Source organism: Phalangium opilio, unplaced genomic scaffold (genome assembly GCF_054372755.1).
Source record: "Phalangium opilio isolate 3A_F unplaced genomic scaffold, DU_Popi_V2 ptg001662l_1, whole genome shotgun sequence".
NCBI lineage: Eukaryota > Metazoa > Arthropoda > Arachnida > Opiliones > Phalangiidae > Phalangium > Phalangium opilio.
The window spans coordinates 1,233,123-1,251,650 of record NW_028324260.1 but is presented as its reverse complement, the minus strand read 5'-3'; the positions used below and the strand labels follow the sequence as shown (position 1 = coordinate 1,251,650).

The 18,528-nt window shown below is 39.8% G+C and overlaps 2 protein-coding genes across 2 annotated transcripts; both read right to left on the bottom strand.

Annotated features, from left to right (window-relative positions):
* Nucleotides 1-10,055: 10,055 nt before the first annotated feature.
* Nucleotides 10,056-11,168, bottom strand: LOC149583086 (uncharacterized). The gene has a single exon (XM_089864104.1). The coding sequence runs from the start codon at nucleotides 11,166-11,168 to the stop codon at nucleotides 10,056-10,058; it is 1,113 nt and encodes a 370-aa protein (XP_089720230.1).
* A 643-nt stretch (nucleotides 11,169-11,811) lies between these two features.
* Nucleotides 11,812-18,489, bottom strand: LOC149583085 (uncharacterized). The gene is made up of 5 exons (XM_089864103.1): nucleotides 18,120-18,489; nucleotides 13,251-18,032; nucleotides 12,773-12,824; nucleotides 12,242-12,663; nucleotides 11,812-12,117 (listed from the first exon to the last, which is right to left on the bottom strand). Exons 2-5 carry the CDS (start codon nucleotides 18,030-18,032, stop codon nucleotides 11,812-11,814), a joined length of 5,562 nt encoding a protein of 1,853 aa, XP_089720229.1. The 5' UTR covers nucleotides 18,120-18,489.
* Between the last annotated feature and the right edge of the window lie 39 nt (nucleotides 18,490-18,528).

Below are 18,528 nucleotides of genomic sequence, written 5' to 3'. Positions count from 1 at the left end.
AAGCCGACCACAACCAAAGCATGGGCAAAGGCGTTTTTCACAACTGACGTTCAAAGCTACCGAAGGAAAGGCCTAAAAATTAAATGAAAAAAATTAAAGCCGGTAACAATGATCACAACTAAAAATAACAGCTAACAGCTAAACCGAGCCCGAACGGTAAAAACTTGAAGTTGGTGTCTGCGCTGATGGTCTGCTACTCCTTTTGTTTATTTTCTTTGGCAAAAACACTAACTTAAGGAGGTATTGGGATATTAGGGCATTTTGTGTTTTTTCAAAAATTTATTGTGAAGGAAAGAAAACAAGATATTTCGAATAACTTTTAATATCTTTAAAAGTTGAAAAATATCTATAAAATTTTTTGGACGAAAATTTTCAAATAACAAGATTTCCTTCGAGTTTCAAATTGAAGAATGTTCGTGTGCTTTATTGAACTATTTTTTACAAACAAGGCAGTCACTTTCAGTTTTAATTATTGTTTGATTTTTTATTGGACCTCCCCTATACTTTAAAGGGAGGATGAAGAGGAAAATAAAGTGATTTTTTATCGATTCTTCTTCTAATTATAAGTCCATTTCGCATAGTGAAACTTCCAGGAAATAAAGTCTCCGAATGATTTTAAAATTCAAATTAGGCTCAGATTTTATAGATAATTTGAAATAAGCAAGTCTGACCAATCGCTTGACGCCCTGCCTTCCTGTTAACAAAATTTCCGTTGCCCGCTCTATATCACGCACCATGATTGTCACATCGTGAGAAACTTTTACTAAATCTCGCGATAAATTCCATTGGGCATGGAGCGTGCCACGAGAATTTTGTCAACAGGAAGGCAGGGCTTTACGCGATCGGTCGGAGGTTATTACTTTAAATTATCCATAAAACCTAAACTGAATTTGAATTTTAAAATCATTCTGAGATATTTCCTGGATATAGTCTAATGAAATTAGGAGGTAAAGCATTGTAATATTCAACAGATCCGCCCGGTTCGCTGGTATTCTTTTCTGCGTAAGATTAACCAGCCCTAATTGTGACCGGTATTAATATAATTAATAAGCTAACAATTGTTCTTATCTAACATAAAAAATAGTTTTTGTGTATGGTTTCAGGCTCTGAAGGACAATTGGCCAGCTCATGCGTCCCGACTCGTTGCAAGATTTCGGGCGAACGAAGGAAGTGACGCTTTTCACGGGGCCGCTCTTTCGCCCGACTTGAACCCTATTTAGCGTTTATGTCTCTCATTAAATAAAAGAAGTGTTTAAGGGCTAGGGAAGGTTAAGTAAAATATTAAGCAACAATTGAAACTGAAAGTGACAGTCTTGTTTGTAATAAATAGTTTAATAAAGCAAACGAACTATCTTTAATTTAAAACTCGAAGGAAGTCTTGTAATTTGAAACTCGTAGGAAGTATTGTTATTTGAAAATTTTCCTCCAAATTTTATTAATATTTGTCAGCTTTTAACTAATTATTAATAAAGATAATAAAAGTTTTCGGAAAATTCTTCAAAAAAGGCATGTCATCTTTCCCTCATTAAAAAAGTCTTAAAACACAAAATTCCCTAATATCCCCATTACTCCCTAACTGCATTTATCAAACCTGAAGTAATATTTTTATATAAATGATCGAGCAAGTAACTGCATTGATGTTTTTTTTTTCACTACCCCTCGATGCCCAAAAATAGTGTTTTTGCCTTAGAAAATAAACAAAAGGAGTAGCAGACCAGCAGCGCAGAGACCAACTTCAAGTTTTTACCGTTCGAGCTCGTTTTAGCTGTTAGCTGTTATTTTCAGTTGTGATCATTGTTACCGGCTTTCATTTATTTTTCATTTAATTTTTTGGCTTTTCCATCGGTATCTTTGAACGTCAGTTGTGAAATACGCCTTTCCCATGCTTTGGTTGTGGTCGGCTTTATTTTTAAGCCTCACCAGAGATATATTTAATTTTAGAAGTAGGAATAGAGAAAGGTTAGTGTTTAATTCAGTTCGACTCATAGCCCAGTATAGAGCCCCTCCCTCCAACACGTTATTAAAGTTTAAAATTTAAAAATAGGTTTTTATGACGTTACTGACTGGGACGGCGAAAAATACTTAATTCCTTTTTACCTCTGTCTCTATGACCCGCCTCTTCTTTCATATCACACCGTCCCGAGGAAGGGGTCCGGGACTTTGACGCGCGCCTGGATTACTCTGTTCCCTATTCCTACCTCTAAAATAAAATCTTTCAAAGGCCTGACATTTGCTCTATACGCAGGAGGCTATAGGCAACCCCAGGCTCCGTTTAGCGAAGCTCAATCGCGTAACGAACCTTCCTAGCATAGAAGCCATCTCCTCTGAAGTTGTTTCTTAAATGGAATAGTCGAATATGTCTATTTGAAGGGATCTCGTGAAGCGCATATGCCATCATGAATGAGATTTTCACTAGGCTGCAATGAGTCGGACTGAAGACCTAGACGTAATTAATATGAGTTCTAAATATTATGATATAATGGCCCAAATAACAATATTTTCAAACCGCTTATCCTCTTCAAAAGACGCGAGTTTTCTCTTAAAGGAAGGGGAAGTGGAAATTAAAGTGATTTTTTATCGGTTCTTATAAGACCAGTCTGCATAATGAAAATTTAGGAAATACCTCCCATTGATTTTAATATTCAAATTAGGCTAAGATTTTATGAATAATTTTAAATAGGGCCTCCGACCAATCGCGTATCGCCGTGCCTTTTTGTTAACACAATTCTCGTGGCACGCCCCATGTCTCGCGCCACAATTGTCACATCACGCAAATTTTTTCAAATCTCGCGATAAATTGATTCAACACGGAACGTGCCACGAGAAAATTGTTTATAAAAGGACAGGGCTCTACGCGATTGGTCGGAGATCCTTATTTAAAATTATCCATGAAATCTCAAACTAATTGACGTATAAAAATCGTTCGGTGTTATTTCCTGGATAATTCACTATGCAGATTGGTCTTATAGAAGAATCAATAAAAAATTAATTAATTTTCCACTTCGCCATCCCTTTAATGAGCGTCTGAATTGTTTCAAAGTATCGCGCCACAAGACCAATCATATATATATGCATAAAGTGCCATAACATCTAACAAGCATTATTACGACAAAGATTCGATACTCGATTATGAATTATCGCCACTCTAACCAAGTTTGCCAGATTTTGAATAAAGGCTGATTACTCGTGACCTATTCATCCGAATTGAATTTGGTTAAAACTTTTCAAATATGAATCAACCCCAAGGAATCCGAAAATCGCATTTAAATCCTCGAGAATCCAATATTTTCAAAGTTGATAATTTTGACATTTCCGGTTTCCGGTATAAGTATGCAAAGGACAACTGTGAAACGGGTAAAATATGAAAGAGAAATGCAAAACTTTTATAACGCACTTTATTCCAGAGCGCTAGCTTGAATAGTTTTTGAAATATAGTAAAATATGTGCGAAAACTGCAACGCGCAAAGGCTTTTTTAACAGTCTGTACATAGTGTCAAAGCCATGCGGAGTGATATTCTATATTAAACTTAGTATGATAAAATAGTCCAGATAAATATGACTGTAAAAAAGGGGGTGTGGGAAATGAGGCAAATTTTTAAAATGGAAGTGGGAACATCCACTTTCAAACATTAGCAACAGTGATTTGAAGGTTTTGGTCATGGCTAAACAGACCGCTCATTCAGTTTTTTATTGTTTTAAAGCTTATTTTGACACGTTATCTCTCAAAAGTAATTAATGTAATGATAAAATGTTTTGGGGGAATGGAATTGTGCCCGAAAACCCGAGATAAGTAAATTTTTGAAATTGATTACCTGTAAAATAAGTTATTTCAACGGAAAACGGTAATGGAACGTTAGAGAATAGTAAGCCTCGATACCCGCGGGCAGCGCAGGGGGGATGAATTTTTTTTCCCCCATGGTTTATACCCGCGAAGGGGGGGACGAATTTTTGCCCCCATGCCTCCATCCCCGGAGGGGGGTTGGTGTGTCTCCCCCTCACCTCCTCCACCTGAAGGGTGGAGGTTGTTCTTGAGTGTATGCTCTCTCTTTGCGCTAAGTCCCCTTTTTTTTTATTCTGACTTTCACTTTCTCTTTACCCAGCCCGATACCCGCAAGAGCGCTGTGAAGGCTGGAGAGTTTTTTTTCTCTCTCTTGGTTCCCTCCTGACTTTCACCGTCTCTTTCCCTTTGACCATCTCTTTATTTTTACGCTTGCGAATGTACTAGCGACGAGCGGCGCGAGAGCGCTGTGAAGGAGAGTTTTTTTTTCCTCTCTCTTGGTTTCCTCTCTCCGTTACATGCGCAAGGCGGGGGAATGCATGTACAAGCCTAGCTGCGCTCGTTTTCTCTCCGAATAGCACTGAAATGTTATAGGAATATATCTCTCGGGTTCCTCTTCTCCGTTACGCGTGCAAAGCGGGGGAATGCCTGTACAAGCCTAGGAATTTCTATCCCAACGTTTTTTTAATTTTACACGGAATTTTAATTCCGGTAATATTTTTTTTTTAAAGCGGGGCATTTTTTTTTTACTTTTGCAATATGTATAAATCAAGAGGCGTTAAATATTTTATCCATGTTTTATTTTTTTTACATAAAGTATTTTTTCTAGTAAAGTATTAATATTACGGATGCGTTCATTAAAATGCAATTTATCGATATAATAATAGTTAAAACGATCCTCGTAAGGTATTTTATATATTACGGTAAAAGGGCAAAAAGTAACCTTTTTTTTCACCATTGTAAGAGTCTTTTAAATTCGTCTTTTCTTGATAAGACAGATATAGTCATCTTTTTCCGAAGTAACGTCTACTTCGATAGGCACATTGAGCGTCCGTTTTCCAAGAATGAAAGGGCAGTCAGGGTACAATTGTCTATGTTTATCGCGTACCGATTCCGAGGTTGTCCATACTTGAAGAGTCCCGTGGCAAAAGAAACATCTGAAGGTATGGTCCGTGTGGACTAGCGTTTGTTGCCCGAAAATGTATGGACAGTCTGGGTACAATTGTCTATGTTTATCGTTTACCGATTCCGAGTTTGTCCATACTTGAAGAGTACCATGGCAAAAGAAACATCTGAAGGTATCTCTACGGCCTAAATAAAACCCGTCTCGCGCTAGTTCGCCTGCATCAACGTAAAGCGACGGCCACGATTGGAAAGTTTTTAAACGGGCTTCTTCCGAATTCATGTCGTGTTCAACATCTCGCGGTTCTTGGGGTCGCTGAAAATTTCTTGGACGTAGGTATCCAAAATTGCCTTTTGAATGACAGACTTTGGAATGCGAAACTCCATATAATCAGAGCGGGCGGTGGGTGGTACGTCGTGACCCTTATCGTCTTCGATCGGTACGTTGTTTGTTGGAAGTCCGCGGATGAAGGGACAACTAGGAAAATGACGTTTGTGTTCTTCGTGCACAGAATCCCGAATTTTCCAATCGTTTAATATACCGTGACAAAAATAACACTCTACGGTATCGTGACCATACGTATATAAATAAAAAAATCCGTCTCTAGCTAGATCTCGGGGGTTTGTATACGGACCCTTCCAGCGATGGAAACTTTCACGTCTTTTCGCCTCGGTGTTCATACTAGTTATGAAACCCAACGTTCTTTTCCGTTTGCTTATATAATTCAGCATGTACAACACCCCCCTAGCGGCTAAAATAATAATTCATGCCCAGACCCGTTCGCCTTCCCCCCACACCCCTAAACTTTAACTAGAACCAAACTCAAAATATATCAAGAGCCGACCCCCATGCCACCAAACTAAACCTATAACTAGAACTGCCACCCCCCCCTCTCTCCCCAAAACTAAACTCTAACTAGAACTCCCCCCTCTCTCTCTACCCCCAAGCTAAACTCTAACTACCAAACTAAACCTATAACTAGAACTGCCACCCCCCCCCCCTCTCTCCCCAAAACTAAACTCTAACTAGAACTCCCCCTCTCTCTCTACCCCCAAGCTAAACTCTAACTAGAACAAATCTTTGCCCAGACTTGTCAGCCAGCCCCGCAGACGTTCTTTGTATACAAAGTTGTTTACGACATTCGAACCAAATGGATCCCCCCAAGATTAAAGATAATTCGTGCCCAGACCCGTTCGCCATCCCTGCTATGAACCTCTCACCCACCTTTACAAATGTTGTTTACGTCACTCGTCTGCAAATAACACGACCAGACATGTTCTCCCCCCTTCAGAGAATCTGTTTTCAAGCTGTAATATGTGTATGTTGAAAAAATAAAATCATTTTTAAAGGAAAAAATACATTTATTCATTTTTTTTACATGTAAATATCATTAAGGATATCTAGATTGCACGAAATATTAATTTCGGCTTTGTTAGAGTGCGCCCATAAGGCGTAAATTAAAGCCTTGTCAAAGGCGCAAGCCGTTCGGTGCTCACCGACGGGGTGAGGGTACAAGCACCGTACGGGAAGAGAAATGATGTCCGCGGTCGTGGCTTTCGGACACTTGAAGTCGTTCAAGTCGTGAACCGTTCTGTTGAGACGGTCAGAGAGAAAGGTGACTTTTTCGTCACCCTTTGAAAAGATTAGGTCGACCCCCTGTAGACCGGCGGCGAGGCAATCGTCGAGTTTGGCGTATGAGGTTAAGCCGGCATTCCAGTCCAATCGGTGCAGATTACGCGAAACCCACTGGTTTTGCCGTTGTTTTGAAATCGAGACGTGTGATTTATTGTACGGCGGCGCGAATGTCCAGGAAACGGTAGCCGGCTTGGCCTCGATGGTTGTTATGGCCAATTCTTTCACGATAATGTCCGTGCTGCCATCACTACGAGTGCGTCCGTTCAGGTATTCTAATTCAATAACGGCGGACTTCATAATAATAACTAGCAGCGAGTCTGTGGGTGACTGTTTAAAACCGAGCCGGGAGTAGATATGAATCTTCTAACGACCGTAGGGCTTCTTTTATAGAGATTGGTTGACGTCATAACACCAACCGAGTCGGGATTGGATACGAGAATTCACGGGGTGTGTGTTTCTCTTATAGAGGCTGGAACGGCTGACGTCATAACACGGTCTAATACCGAGTCGGGATTGGGTAAGAGAATTCAGTGGGAGGGCGTGGTTCTCTTATAGAGGTTGGAAATGATGACGTCATTCATCCACGGATCCCTCTTAAATTTCTTGAAAAACATGTTTGTGCTTCTTCTCCTCGTTCTGTGCATAATGTATACAACGCAGTATATACCGCAAGCGGAACTGTCGGGGGGCTGCAAAGCCCTCCTATTATAGTTTATTTTCGTAGAATTTTCTCTCATAAATGTTTTAATATCTTCTGTCAAGGGACCCAAACCCAAAGAATCAAAATAATAACATTGTTTATTCCCATCGATATAGAGACAAATCCAATGACTACCGTTTCCTTTGTGATTATCTAGATTTATAACAATGGAAGCCGGGTATCGAAGGATATATTTGGGTAGAACATCGCGCGGGTATACACCCATGAAACCGCGGGTGTATCTCAAAACCCTTCTTATGGTTGAAGCGTTCATGGCGAATCTACAACGACTGTTCTATTATGATCTATGTGCATTAAACTTTGAAATTCTGAATAAACGATCAAACTCAGCGTTTCGGGTACTGGTTCTTCGAACCCGAGTTCAAGTCGCAATTGTCCTTGTCGTATAGGGTTGTAATGATTTATATCTGACGCGGTACCATCTTGAGTCAAATCAAAACAGTAAAGCGTATAACCTTTGGGATACTCCTTCATAGATATTTCGTTGCCATCGTCTTTGTAATGAGTACCAGATCCGGTAAACAGAGAATAATATGATCTAGTGTAAAGACCCTTTTTGAAATTTGGTCGCAAAGGCTTAGCGAGTACTTGTTCCGAGCCGATAATCGGATTAATATAATTCACGTTAAAGTTGTTGAATTCGAAAGGGTTCCAACTCAATTTGCCGTTATACGAGTTATGAGTTACTAAACCCGCTGTTAATCTGTTTGGTAAAACCCCTAAATATACGTTATCTATAGTAGTTTTTTGAATATTTGCCGAAATGGTAAAAACTTTCACTTCTGTCCTAGTGAATGGATATTTAGCCGTGGCTTTAGTCCAAGCCGATTCTAAAGCTAGCATTACCCGAGGGGCTACTCTCACTTTACGAATATATAAACCTGCTTCGAGTATTTCGTGTTTGTACCACACGCCACCGGGGGGAGGAGCTCCGAGCAAGACAAAACCCGGTTTATTTCGGGTCATCCTGACTCTAAGACTGACGCCATTGGGTATGAATTTTGAAACGTTAAACATATCAGCGTGTAGGGCTCCGTACATTTCAATCTCTTTCGATTCCTTTGCTAACTCTTTTCTAACAAGATGTCCCTGGTTTTCAGTTACAGAAACCATTTTCCCAGCCGTGTCTTTATGCCATAATGAAGAAGTTAAATGAGATTTTTTCGCGTCTCCGCCATAGTTTAGCAATGTTTCTAGGTAGGCCTTGAAGGCGTAGTTTCCGGTTGAAGATGAAATAGGCGTATCATTGGCGGTCACTTCTACCGTATCCCAGAGCGAATGTAAAAAATTGTTGATGGGTCCTACGTTATCGGCTTCAACAAGATCGGTACCGTCCGTATGTACTATTTTAGCTCGAACATAAAGCATAGTTAGAGAGGCGTCAATATATTCTTCGCCATTTCCGGGAACGTAAAATTCAATCTGAGAGTCTCCATCCAAAACCGAAATAGGTCGATAGCAAACATACTTGGTCGATTCTACCGATGTTTGAATCGGGACAGATTCGAAAAAGTCCAGCTCAGATATTGTCGCTTGAAACATTTTTAGGAGAATATATCGTGTCGTCTTGACCTGTAGGGTATACGACGGCGAACTGGCTTTATTTTCCTGGTAGCCGCTCGTTTTATACCTTTTTTACTTTGAGCCCGTTTTCGTTTCAAGGGTTTTTTACGTCTGCGACGTTTCCCCCCTCCCCCATGCTGTGTTCTAATATCATCTAAAGTTTCCGTTACTCTTTTCTTAGCAGCCTCTTTAATATCCTTGCCCGATACTACGTCACTGAAAATTTTGGTCCCCGTACTAACGGCTTTTCTGCCGAGAAATTTGGCACCGCTTGTAAGCAAAGGCCTAACAAACCTTACCAATCCGCTAAAAAAGGATCCGAACCCCCCGTGCCCTTTCAAATTAGGGTTAGTCCCTATATAATAACTTCCGGTTCCGGTTCCGGTTCCCGCTTGATTATTGTAATATTGCTTGTAGCAACATTGTCTCCGTTCTAAGACGTCTGGCTTAGGCATCGCAAGTGTAGTTTAACCGTTAAGCTCCCGTATTCAAATGGCGCCGGTTCCCCTAAACTATTCCTTATATTAACTTCGATGATATCAAAGTAATTTTTACCAACGGGTACGTAATGAGGATTGGTAAAGGTTTGAAATATTTGAGACCCGTATGGTTTCTTGGCATCAACCGAAACGATCCGTAGTAAAGGAACCGAGTGGTCGCCTACAATCTGATCGCTAGCGATATTTAAATAGATAAATAACTGGTCCGGAACGTGGTAATTCAAATTAGAGGGCCTTTGGCTACGACCGATACATTCGTTAGCTTCATCGTATCCCAGTATTTCGGCAATGGGTTTTTCGAATTTTAAATAAGGTTTCAATAATCTTTCAGGTTGGTTTATAGTAATGTGCCCGGTTACGTTATCGTAAATCAGCCGCGGTGATGGGCCATTTTTGTCAAACGAATTATTTATGACGTTTATTAAATGTTCTATAGACTTGTAAAACCCCGGGGGAACGTCGGGCGCAACTATGGTCTCCCGCCTAGCGTCTTTACTTTTTCTCTCTCTTTTCTTGCCTTCGGCTACCTCCCCTACTGTATATTTGCTCCCGTATCTGGAAACGTTATGAAAGCTAACATCACGTTCTTCCTTAGGCCTTGGCACGTTGTAAAAAGTAGACGTATACATTATATCTACTAGAGACACTTCCCATTTTCCATTTAAATGAATAGGGTTAGGTAGCTTGGTACAGTAATGCGCCCTGGTATTATCGGGAAATAACGAGCCGTTGACGTTACTTGGTAGGGTTAGGTAAAACGATTGATTCGACATCTTCTCCACGAACCCAAGAGGTTTGGGTTTTCGGGTAACCTTCCCAAGATACTAATAACTCCAATTTTCCACGCCTTTTTCGTCGCTTTATAATTTTTTCAATGTTGAACCTTTCAGGTTTAACCGTTTTCTGAACCTCTTCGCGATAGAACACGCCACTTATAGGGTTTCCTTCCAGATCCTTTAACTTGTAAATCACTGGATCACGGGCAGTTCCGATAAAATCAACTTGGAAAACTTCGGTGGAGTAATTGGCTTCGTAACCCTTTTCAAAAACCATTTTTACTTTGCTAACCCTGACGTAATCACCCACTTTTATTCGGGGAGGAGGGCGTTTTTTCTGTCCTTTGTTTTCAGTCCCGTAAATATTTCTATACACTTCTAATATATTGGTTGGCTTAACGTTATTCGGCGTCATCTTAATAGTACTATGCCAAGCGCCGTTATACGCCGACACTATATCTCGTAGGTGGTCGATATACCTTCTAGTATGGAGATGGGTAAACAGTTTAAACATACGAGACTTTAGCGTTCTATTCACTCTTTCTACAATGGGGGCGTGGTGGACGTCATTCTCGGTTGTAAAGAATTTAACCCCCTTTTCTTTGAGAAATTTTCTGACCGAGGAATTCAAAAATTCCTTCCCTTTATCCGTTTCTATTCTAATCGGTATTTGGTCTTTGAATATAAGAGCTAAGGCTCTAACAACTTCTTTTCCCGTCTTACGTAGTAAGGGCACGACCCATAGTTTTCTACTAAAACAATCTATACACGTCAATAGAAACGTGTAGTTATCATTATCTTTGGCCAAGGATCGCATGTCAACCAAGTCTATTTGGTACAAATCACCGATATTGTGAACTATAATTTGGCGCCTCTTAAACTTTTTACGAGCCGTTTTATGCAAAGTATACGGGGTGGAACTTTCCAAAAACGAAATTACTTCCGCTTTCGATATACCATCATCTTTAACAGCTCGATGTAAAGCGTCTATTCCTGAAAACGAAGCGGGGTTAGAAGGATCATAGTATATGGTTTTTAATTTTTCGGTGTTGTTGGGTTGAAGCTCAGCCATTTTGGTATTATAGAAGAAGAAGATTTCCTTTTCGTAACGTAACGAGCCCCGCTTGAATTTTCTTTATTGTAATTTCTTAGCCGTCTCTTTAAGGGCGTTCTTTTTGGCGGGGAAGTGAGATGAAGGAGAGGAGGAGGGGGAAGGATGGGGACTGGTTCGGGAGAGACGGCGTTTTTTGGTCCTTCAATTTCTTTTACAATGCTATGAAAATCGCTCCAGCCTTCGGGTATTTCTTTAAGGGGGGAAATGTAATGGTATACTAACTGCGCTATATCAGAATTTTTGATCTCTCGCCCGTTTACAAATAGTCTTCCTTCTTTCGACCACCTTAAGGTCTCGCCAAGCGATTGCAACTGAGTGAAAACCTTCTTTGCTCTCCCCTTATATTTGAGGGGGAACATGTCAATCCATTTTTCGGTCGGATCCGGCACGATTTCTCGAGAAACGTTATTGTACCTTTGGACTAGCTGTTGGTACATAATCCATTTGGAGCGATCGTCTAACGATTTGTTGTTTAAAACCGTTTGCATCTCCCTATTCAATTCTTGCATAACATCTGTCTTTAGAGTATCAGCGGGTTGAATAGCGGGTTGAGACGGTATTTGCCGTTCATTCAAGGGTACCAAGGTCATTTTATGGTACATTACGAACTAAAAGCTCCGATAACCGAGGAAAGAAGCGGTACGAGTAAAGAAAAAAGACCTTCTCCCTTTTGGTTCGATAAAATAGCCCTTTTCTTTTTCCAAGCTATTCTTTTACTAGCTATTTTGCGTAGGTTATTCTTATACCTGTATAGCCTACTTCTTTGAGCCAAATTCAATTTCACGTTTCCGTGTAGCGTATTTAAAACTAATTCTGATATAGCGTCTATTAAACCTTTATCCGCGGATCTTATAAAGGCGTGTCTAGGTCCTTTTTTAAGTTTACTCAAGAGGGCGAGAACGTCTCGCTGTGATGTAATCGCACGGCGTTTCATAATTCAAATGAATGCTCGTGTATGATACGAGTCTTATTTATCTCTTTTTGGGCACGTACACTACCATGATCTCATCGGGAAATATGTTTGTTCTAACCCTATAATCTTCGGGACAGTTTTGTTTAAAGTCCAGTAGCAAATACGAATGAGGTTGTTCTGTAGCGTCCATGTAACTCTCCATTAAAAATTTCGGGTTACGCGGGTACATTTGTCTAGCTAGATAATTTATTTGCAATTTATCTCTAACCTGCTTGAACAGTATCAAATAATTTGTGTTTAAACTTATGTCCCTAGCATCGCTGGATTTATGATAAAGATTTTGAGTTAAATATAGCACGCTTAAATTACGATGATGACTAAACTTGGTAAAAATTGAACCGATCAAACCTGATTTGTTCTGATCCATTAAATCGTCTATTACTAGAAGACAATTTCGAGAGCCATCGTACTCGTTCATATCCGGCAAACCTTCCTTAAAGACAACCAAACCTTTCAACCTGTCGTAAAATGGTTGATATTCTGAATAATAGAAAATAATTTCAGCGATATTGGGTTCAAACATTTCCCGATGATTTTTAATGATTCTTTCGCAAAGAAACGTCTTTCCAGCCCCACTCGGTCCATTTACCGTTATGGTACACGGGTGATAAAAGGGAATCATTGTTCTCCGAGCTCTCGAGCTTAAATAAATTAAACTTTAAGTGGCCAAACGTTAATATAGGGGTCGCGCGCGTCTTCTTCTTCTAGCGTGTCGCAGAAATGATCGCGTCGTGCATAGCAAGGAAACGCGCCGCGTGTCGCGTATGACAGGGAAACGCGTATGACAGGAAGCGCGGGAAAAAAAGGAACAAAATCAGTTTAAATTTTTTTTTATTTTAAATATACAATATACACTTTTAAATAAATTAATAAATTAGTCAATAAATTAATAAATTAGTTTTAAATTAGTTTTAAATTAATAAATTAGTTTTAAATTAATAAATTAGTTTTAAATTAGTTTTAAATTAATAAATAAATAAATCAATAAATTAGTTAATAAATTAAGTTGGGTTCTGGTAGCCATAGGGGACTGTTTTGAAATTGTCTAGTATACGGATTTTATCGACCGTGGCTCTATAAACTTTGTGAGTGTCTATAGAGACAAGCGTGTGATTGGGAAGCCTCGAAATGTGTCTCGGAATTGGAACAGTTATGGGCAAAAGGGGTTTGTCTAAATCAACGCCTAGTAATCCTTTTAAAGTTTCGTGATTGACTAGTTTCTCGTTAGAGACATTAAGACGAAACCCTTTGACTTTGGTTGTATTGAACCTTTTGCCAGAGTCTGGATCTGTTACCCAATAACTATAGTTTTTGCATCCTCCACTGACAAAGGTATCAATGTAGGCGTTTTTACCATAACCTTCCAATTCGTTGGTCATTTCACCCAGAAAGTTACCAGTTTCTATTAGCGGTATTCCCAGGGGGGACATGTACACAAGAGAATCTGTATCGTAGTAATAGCATTTATCCCCGACAATTTCCAGATATTCTAATAAACAAAGACGGGCCATGGCCGTTGTATAGCAGGCTATAGAGACGTTGGTATGCTTCAAAACAACGTCGGCCTCAGTCGTAGGAACCCATTTGACTAGCAGCGTTTCTTCATTTATGGTTAAAACGCTTTTTACTTCAACATCCGGGTTACTTAAGAGTTCGTAAAGTCTGCGGGGTTCTTTGATAATTTCCGTTTTGGTTGGTTTCACTCTTTCCCCGAATTTACCCCAAAGACTATTCAAGGCAAGTTTTGCTACGCTACGCAACCCTTCGTTTCTTTTAATCTTGACTGGGTCTAAAAGTACCCCCTCTCTAATTTTAAAATTTTTAATATAATTGTCACGTTCCTCGGGGGTAACGCAATTCGAGGGGTAACCACTAGCCGTCTGCTTATGAAGAAGGAACGAATCAACGTATTTTTGAAACAAGCCGGCCTCGCCCGTTTCAGGGTTATATTGTCGCACCTTGTATTTCCAGGCCTCTATCTTTTTTAGGATAACATAACCCCGATTTACAGCGGCACGAAGTTCATCAATCACCCAAGTGCCGATTAGTTTTCGCTCTTCGTCGGAATGGCGACAGTCTCCTTGGAAACGTTTCAAGGCACACTCCCGGCAAAGAGTGAAAACTAATTTATTGTTTAACCTTGTGGGCAAAACAGGGTGAAAGAGGCCAATTGGCGGCAAAACTTCGCATTTCAGAAATCCATCGAATGTGAAAATGTCGGGAATATTATCCAGTAAAATTTCTGGGTGCCCGACTGGCAGCTTCTTTCTCTTGTTGACGAAAGGATAGAGACTAGTTACGTCAACGTAATGCATTTTCTCGCTGCCGGATACTTTATGGTATAGTTTAAGTACCGACGTTCTTCCACCAAAAAAGGCATCGCGAGGATTTAAAGGTTCGCGTACTTTTTCTTTAATGTTTTCTGCTTCCAGAAAAACACCAATAGCCGGATTATCGGTTTTATCTTTAGTCCAATCACATTCCCACTTCGTTATTACTTTAAAACCCGCTTTCTCGATTCGTTCCTTCTTTTTTAAAGTTCTGACGTACAAGGTGTTCAAGGTTTGACCAGGATCACCTTGCAAAGATTGGTTACGGTTGACTTTGTAGCATTTGGGGCAACCATGGAAATAACACCCGTTAAACTCTAGAACATCTTTATCACAAAGGCCGTCCACTTTCATTTTCAAAACTTTGGCTTCAGAGCCGTTAAACGCAGACTGTATATTTACGCCGTTTTCGTGAGCATACCAGGATAACCATTCTATAGCCACAAGTGACTGATTATCAATCATTCTATAGAGGTTATGAGGAATAATGCCTATAGAATCTTTATCCATAAAGTGTCTCCTGTATACCCAGCTACACAAACCGGCTATAGTACACGCGACCTGGAAAGGTTCCACCTGGGCAATGTCCAAGAAAATTTTTCTAAAAGCTAGACAACCTAACTTTAATATCACAACATCCTTGATGCAATAAAACTTTAATTCCTCCAGAAAATTAAAGCCTTTTTTCTCCTCAATTTGTTTATCGTACCACTCCATAAACTCTTTGAGATTTTTGGAGGTTAAATTTTCCGACCCGTAAGCTTCTGGAGGAGGCATTTGGTTTTCTAAGACATAATTTGTTGCTAATTGATTATTAAGGTCGAAGACGTGATCTTTAACCACGTTAAATAAAAAATGAGGGAAATAACCCTTTGCCGCATCTTCTAAGCCGAAAGTGGCGGCGAATTTAGAGAGTGGTACGGAGATAAAATTGAAAGAGTCAAGGAAATTTAAATTAAAGACAGTTAAATTTATAATTTTAGTGCCGTTAATTATGCAGTTAGGTTTAAATTCTTCGCCTAGAGCCATAATCTCTCGCAATAGAAACTGATTATCGTATCCGCTAGCATTATGAGCCAATAAAGTTACCTTCTTGACAGAGGCTAATGTTCTTAGAAAAGCTAAAAAATTTGAAACAGGGTTTGCTCCTTCAAAAACTCTCTGTCTCGGGCCTAGTGACCCACATTTCCCGCAGACGAAACCAGCCTCGGGCACATCGATACAACTTTCGCATACCATCTCTGATACGCAAAGGAGAGGCTGGTGGACTAACGCCCCTTTTTTTTCCTCAGATTCTAATATCTGAATCGCTTCAAAATCATAAAAAATATAAAGCAAATCAGGGACAACTTTCTGTTTCTTAGCTTGGCGAACTTTAGGAGGTTCTTCTTTAATTACCTGAACGTAACAATAGTGTGGACTGGGAGTGTATCTACTGCACACAGAACAATAGGTCTCACAGCACGTATGGGGCTGATTTTTACGCTTAAATAAATTTATTTGCGTGAAACATTGTTTGCAATGAAATAGTTGTGCGCAAATACTCTTCCCGTCTACACCATCTTGTTTATGATAATTAAAACATTCATCTCCTTTGAAAACCTTGAGACATTTGTCACACGCTCGGTCAGCACCCGTACAAGTTTGATCTCGTAAACAATTGTAACAATAAAGATTGCAACTATGATCTCTCTTGTTTCTAAATCCTACCAGACAATTTTCACAGTAATGGTCCATCCCGAACAAAGGTCTTAAAGACGTGACGACGTTGTAATGTCTATTTTGATTAATTAATATCAAACGAGGTCTATTGTCGTCATTGTCGATTTCCCCCAAAATCAACTCGGGCAAATTATTTTTAAAAATATATATTAATATATTATATTGCGCTAATTCGGCTTTAAATTTTTGTATAGATTCTACTTTACCGCAGTCTTTCGGGTTAACTTTAGCTTTGCGGCAAAGCTCTATAGCGGCATCTCGTTGAGAGGCCGTATCGCCTCTATCCGCTCGTGTGTACGAAATCGACTTAAATTTGTTTTTAAGCGCGATATTAGTCGGGTTTTTCTTATGTTCCGAATGTGCAATTGCCACGGAAATCGCTCTCGCTAGACACAGATTATCATTGTTCACTATCCTGATAATTCCTCGAGAGTCACGAGAAAAGATATCAAAGGACCGCACTCCTTTGGGAGCAGCACGGCCAAACCCTTCTACCGGGATTCTCACCACGTGAAATTTTAAGACGATGGGTCCCAAAAAGAATCTTTCAAACTCATCATCGTATAAAACTGACTCTATCTCATCTAAAACAGATTTAGAGTCCAATTGGTCAGCTCTACGAAATGAGAGTGATATCTCGCCCCTGTTTGGCAAGCTTAAACTTTCGGCCGTTATCTGAATCATATCAGATGGAGCTAACCTATTAAGAACGGCCTGGACAATATTGGCTAAGCCTTCAACCAAATTATTAGTTATTCTTACGGTGATTTCGAGACCCGTTAGGTTAAATCTAGGGTACATTTGCACTCTTTGATCCGTAATTTCACAGTGAGGTAGAGAATCTATTGGCGTCATAACTGCCCCCCTCGCTCCGCCTCCAGATTGGTCAGGGAAATTACTAAGACCCGAAAAATCTATAGAGGCGAAATCGTTTTGAGAGGCGAAACCCAGCTCTGGATTATTGTTTAAAAAGTCGCGAGCTATACGATCGTTCTGGGAAGATTCAAATTCCCGCACAATTGATTCTTCCTTTTCGAAAATGTTAAAAGCTTTAATCATGTTTTCATCTTGCTCATCAACGAGTAGATTTTCAGCTTGCATTTCGTCTATATCGCGTTGACCTATGTCAAACGCCCTTTTTTCGAAACGAGCCATATATTGCTCACTACACGTTAAAGGCAGATTATTAAAGAATGTTTCCAACTCTTTAATGTCGCGGCATTGTTCAGGCTCACGCGGTACGCTTAACATATATTTAAATATGTCTGTAAATGTTTCAAGAATAGCGTATCCTCTATTTGACAAAAATGGCGGTAATATTTCCCCGACTGTAGCTGGGTTAAGTTTGAGTACTGTACATAAATCAAAGAAAAAAGCGTAGATTTTCTCAATGGGCCAAGGTCGCGAAACAACCAACGACTCGATCTCTAATAAAATAGATTCTTGAGCGTCTATATCGCGTTGATTTATTTCTAACGCTCTTTGTTCGAAACGGGCCCTATATAGATCACGATACGCTAAAGGCACATTATTATAGAGTGTGTCCAACTCTTCCGCGTTGCGGCATTGTTCGGGTTCACGCGGTACGCTTAACATATATTTAAATATGTCTGTAAATGTTTCAAGAATAGCGTATCCTCTATTAGACAAACAAGGCGGTAAAATTTCCCCGACTGTAGCTGGGTTAAGTTTGAGAAATGTACATAAATTAAAGAAAAAAGCGTAAATTTTCTTAATTGGCCATGGTCGTAACGCGGCCAATTCCTCGATCTCGAATAAAATAGATTCTTGATCCATCTTTACGCGCTTTTATAGTAAAAAAAAAAAAACTTACGTTAAATGCTATCCCCATGAAAAACAAAAAAGAATATAAAAATGCGTTACCTTTCAAATCAAGACGTGTCCGGGCAGGTTTTGTAAAACTTTTCTAAAAGCGAGACTATGCTATTCGTCTTTACTTTATAACTCTGAAGTAGAGAATGAGTTTTGCATACTCAACATATCGCCTTATATAGGTCATAACACTCAGCTTACCCCCCTCCTCCCCCCACATGTTGTACGTAACGGCTTTTTACGAAGCAAAAATGTAATCTTTTTTAGATACATCCCCCCTCTCTCCCTCTAAAGAGCCTGTACTCTAACAAGAACCGACCAACACAGTTTCGTCCAGGCCTGTTTACCCTATATGAAAGAGGCCAACCTTAAACTAGAACTGCCACCCACCCTCTCTCCCCAAAACCAAACTCTAACTAGAACTGCCACCCCCCCCCCTCTCTCCCCAAAACTAAACTCT

Coding starts and splice junctions, on each gene's coding strand:
- LOC149583086 (XM_089864104.1), bottom strand. CDS start 11,168: ATGGCTGAGCTTCAACCCAACAACACCGAAAAATTAAAAACCATATAC.
- LOC149583085 (XM_089864103.1), bottom strand. CDS start 18,032: ATGGATCAAGAATCTATTTTATTCGAGATCGAGGAATTGGCCGCGTTA. Junction 12,664..12,772: donor ATCACCCGTGTACCATAACG/GTAAATGGACCG, acceptor TCTATTATTCAG/AATATCAACCATTTTACGAC. Junction 12,118..12,241: donor ACTGTCCCGAAGATTATAGG/GTTAGAACAAAC, acceptor ATTACATCACAG/CGAGACGTTCTCGCCCTCTT.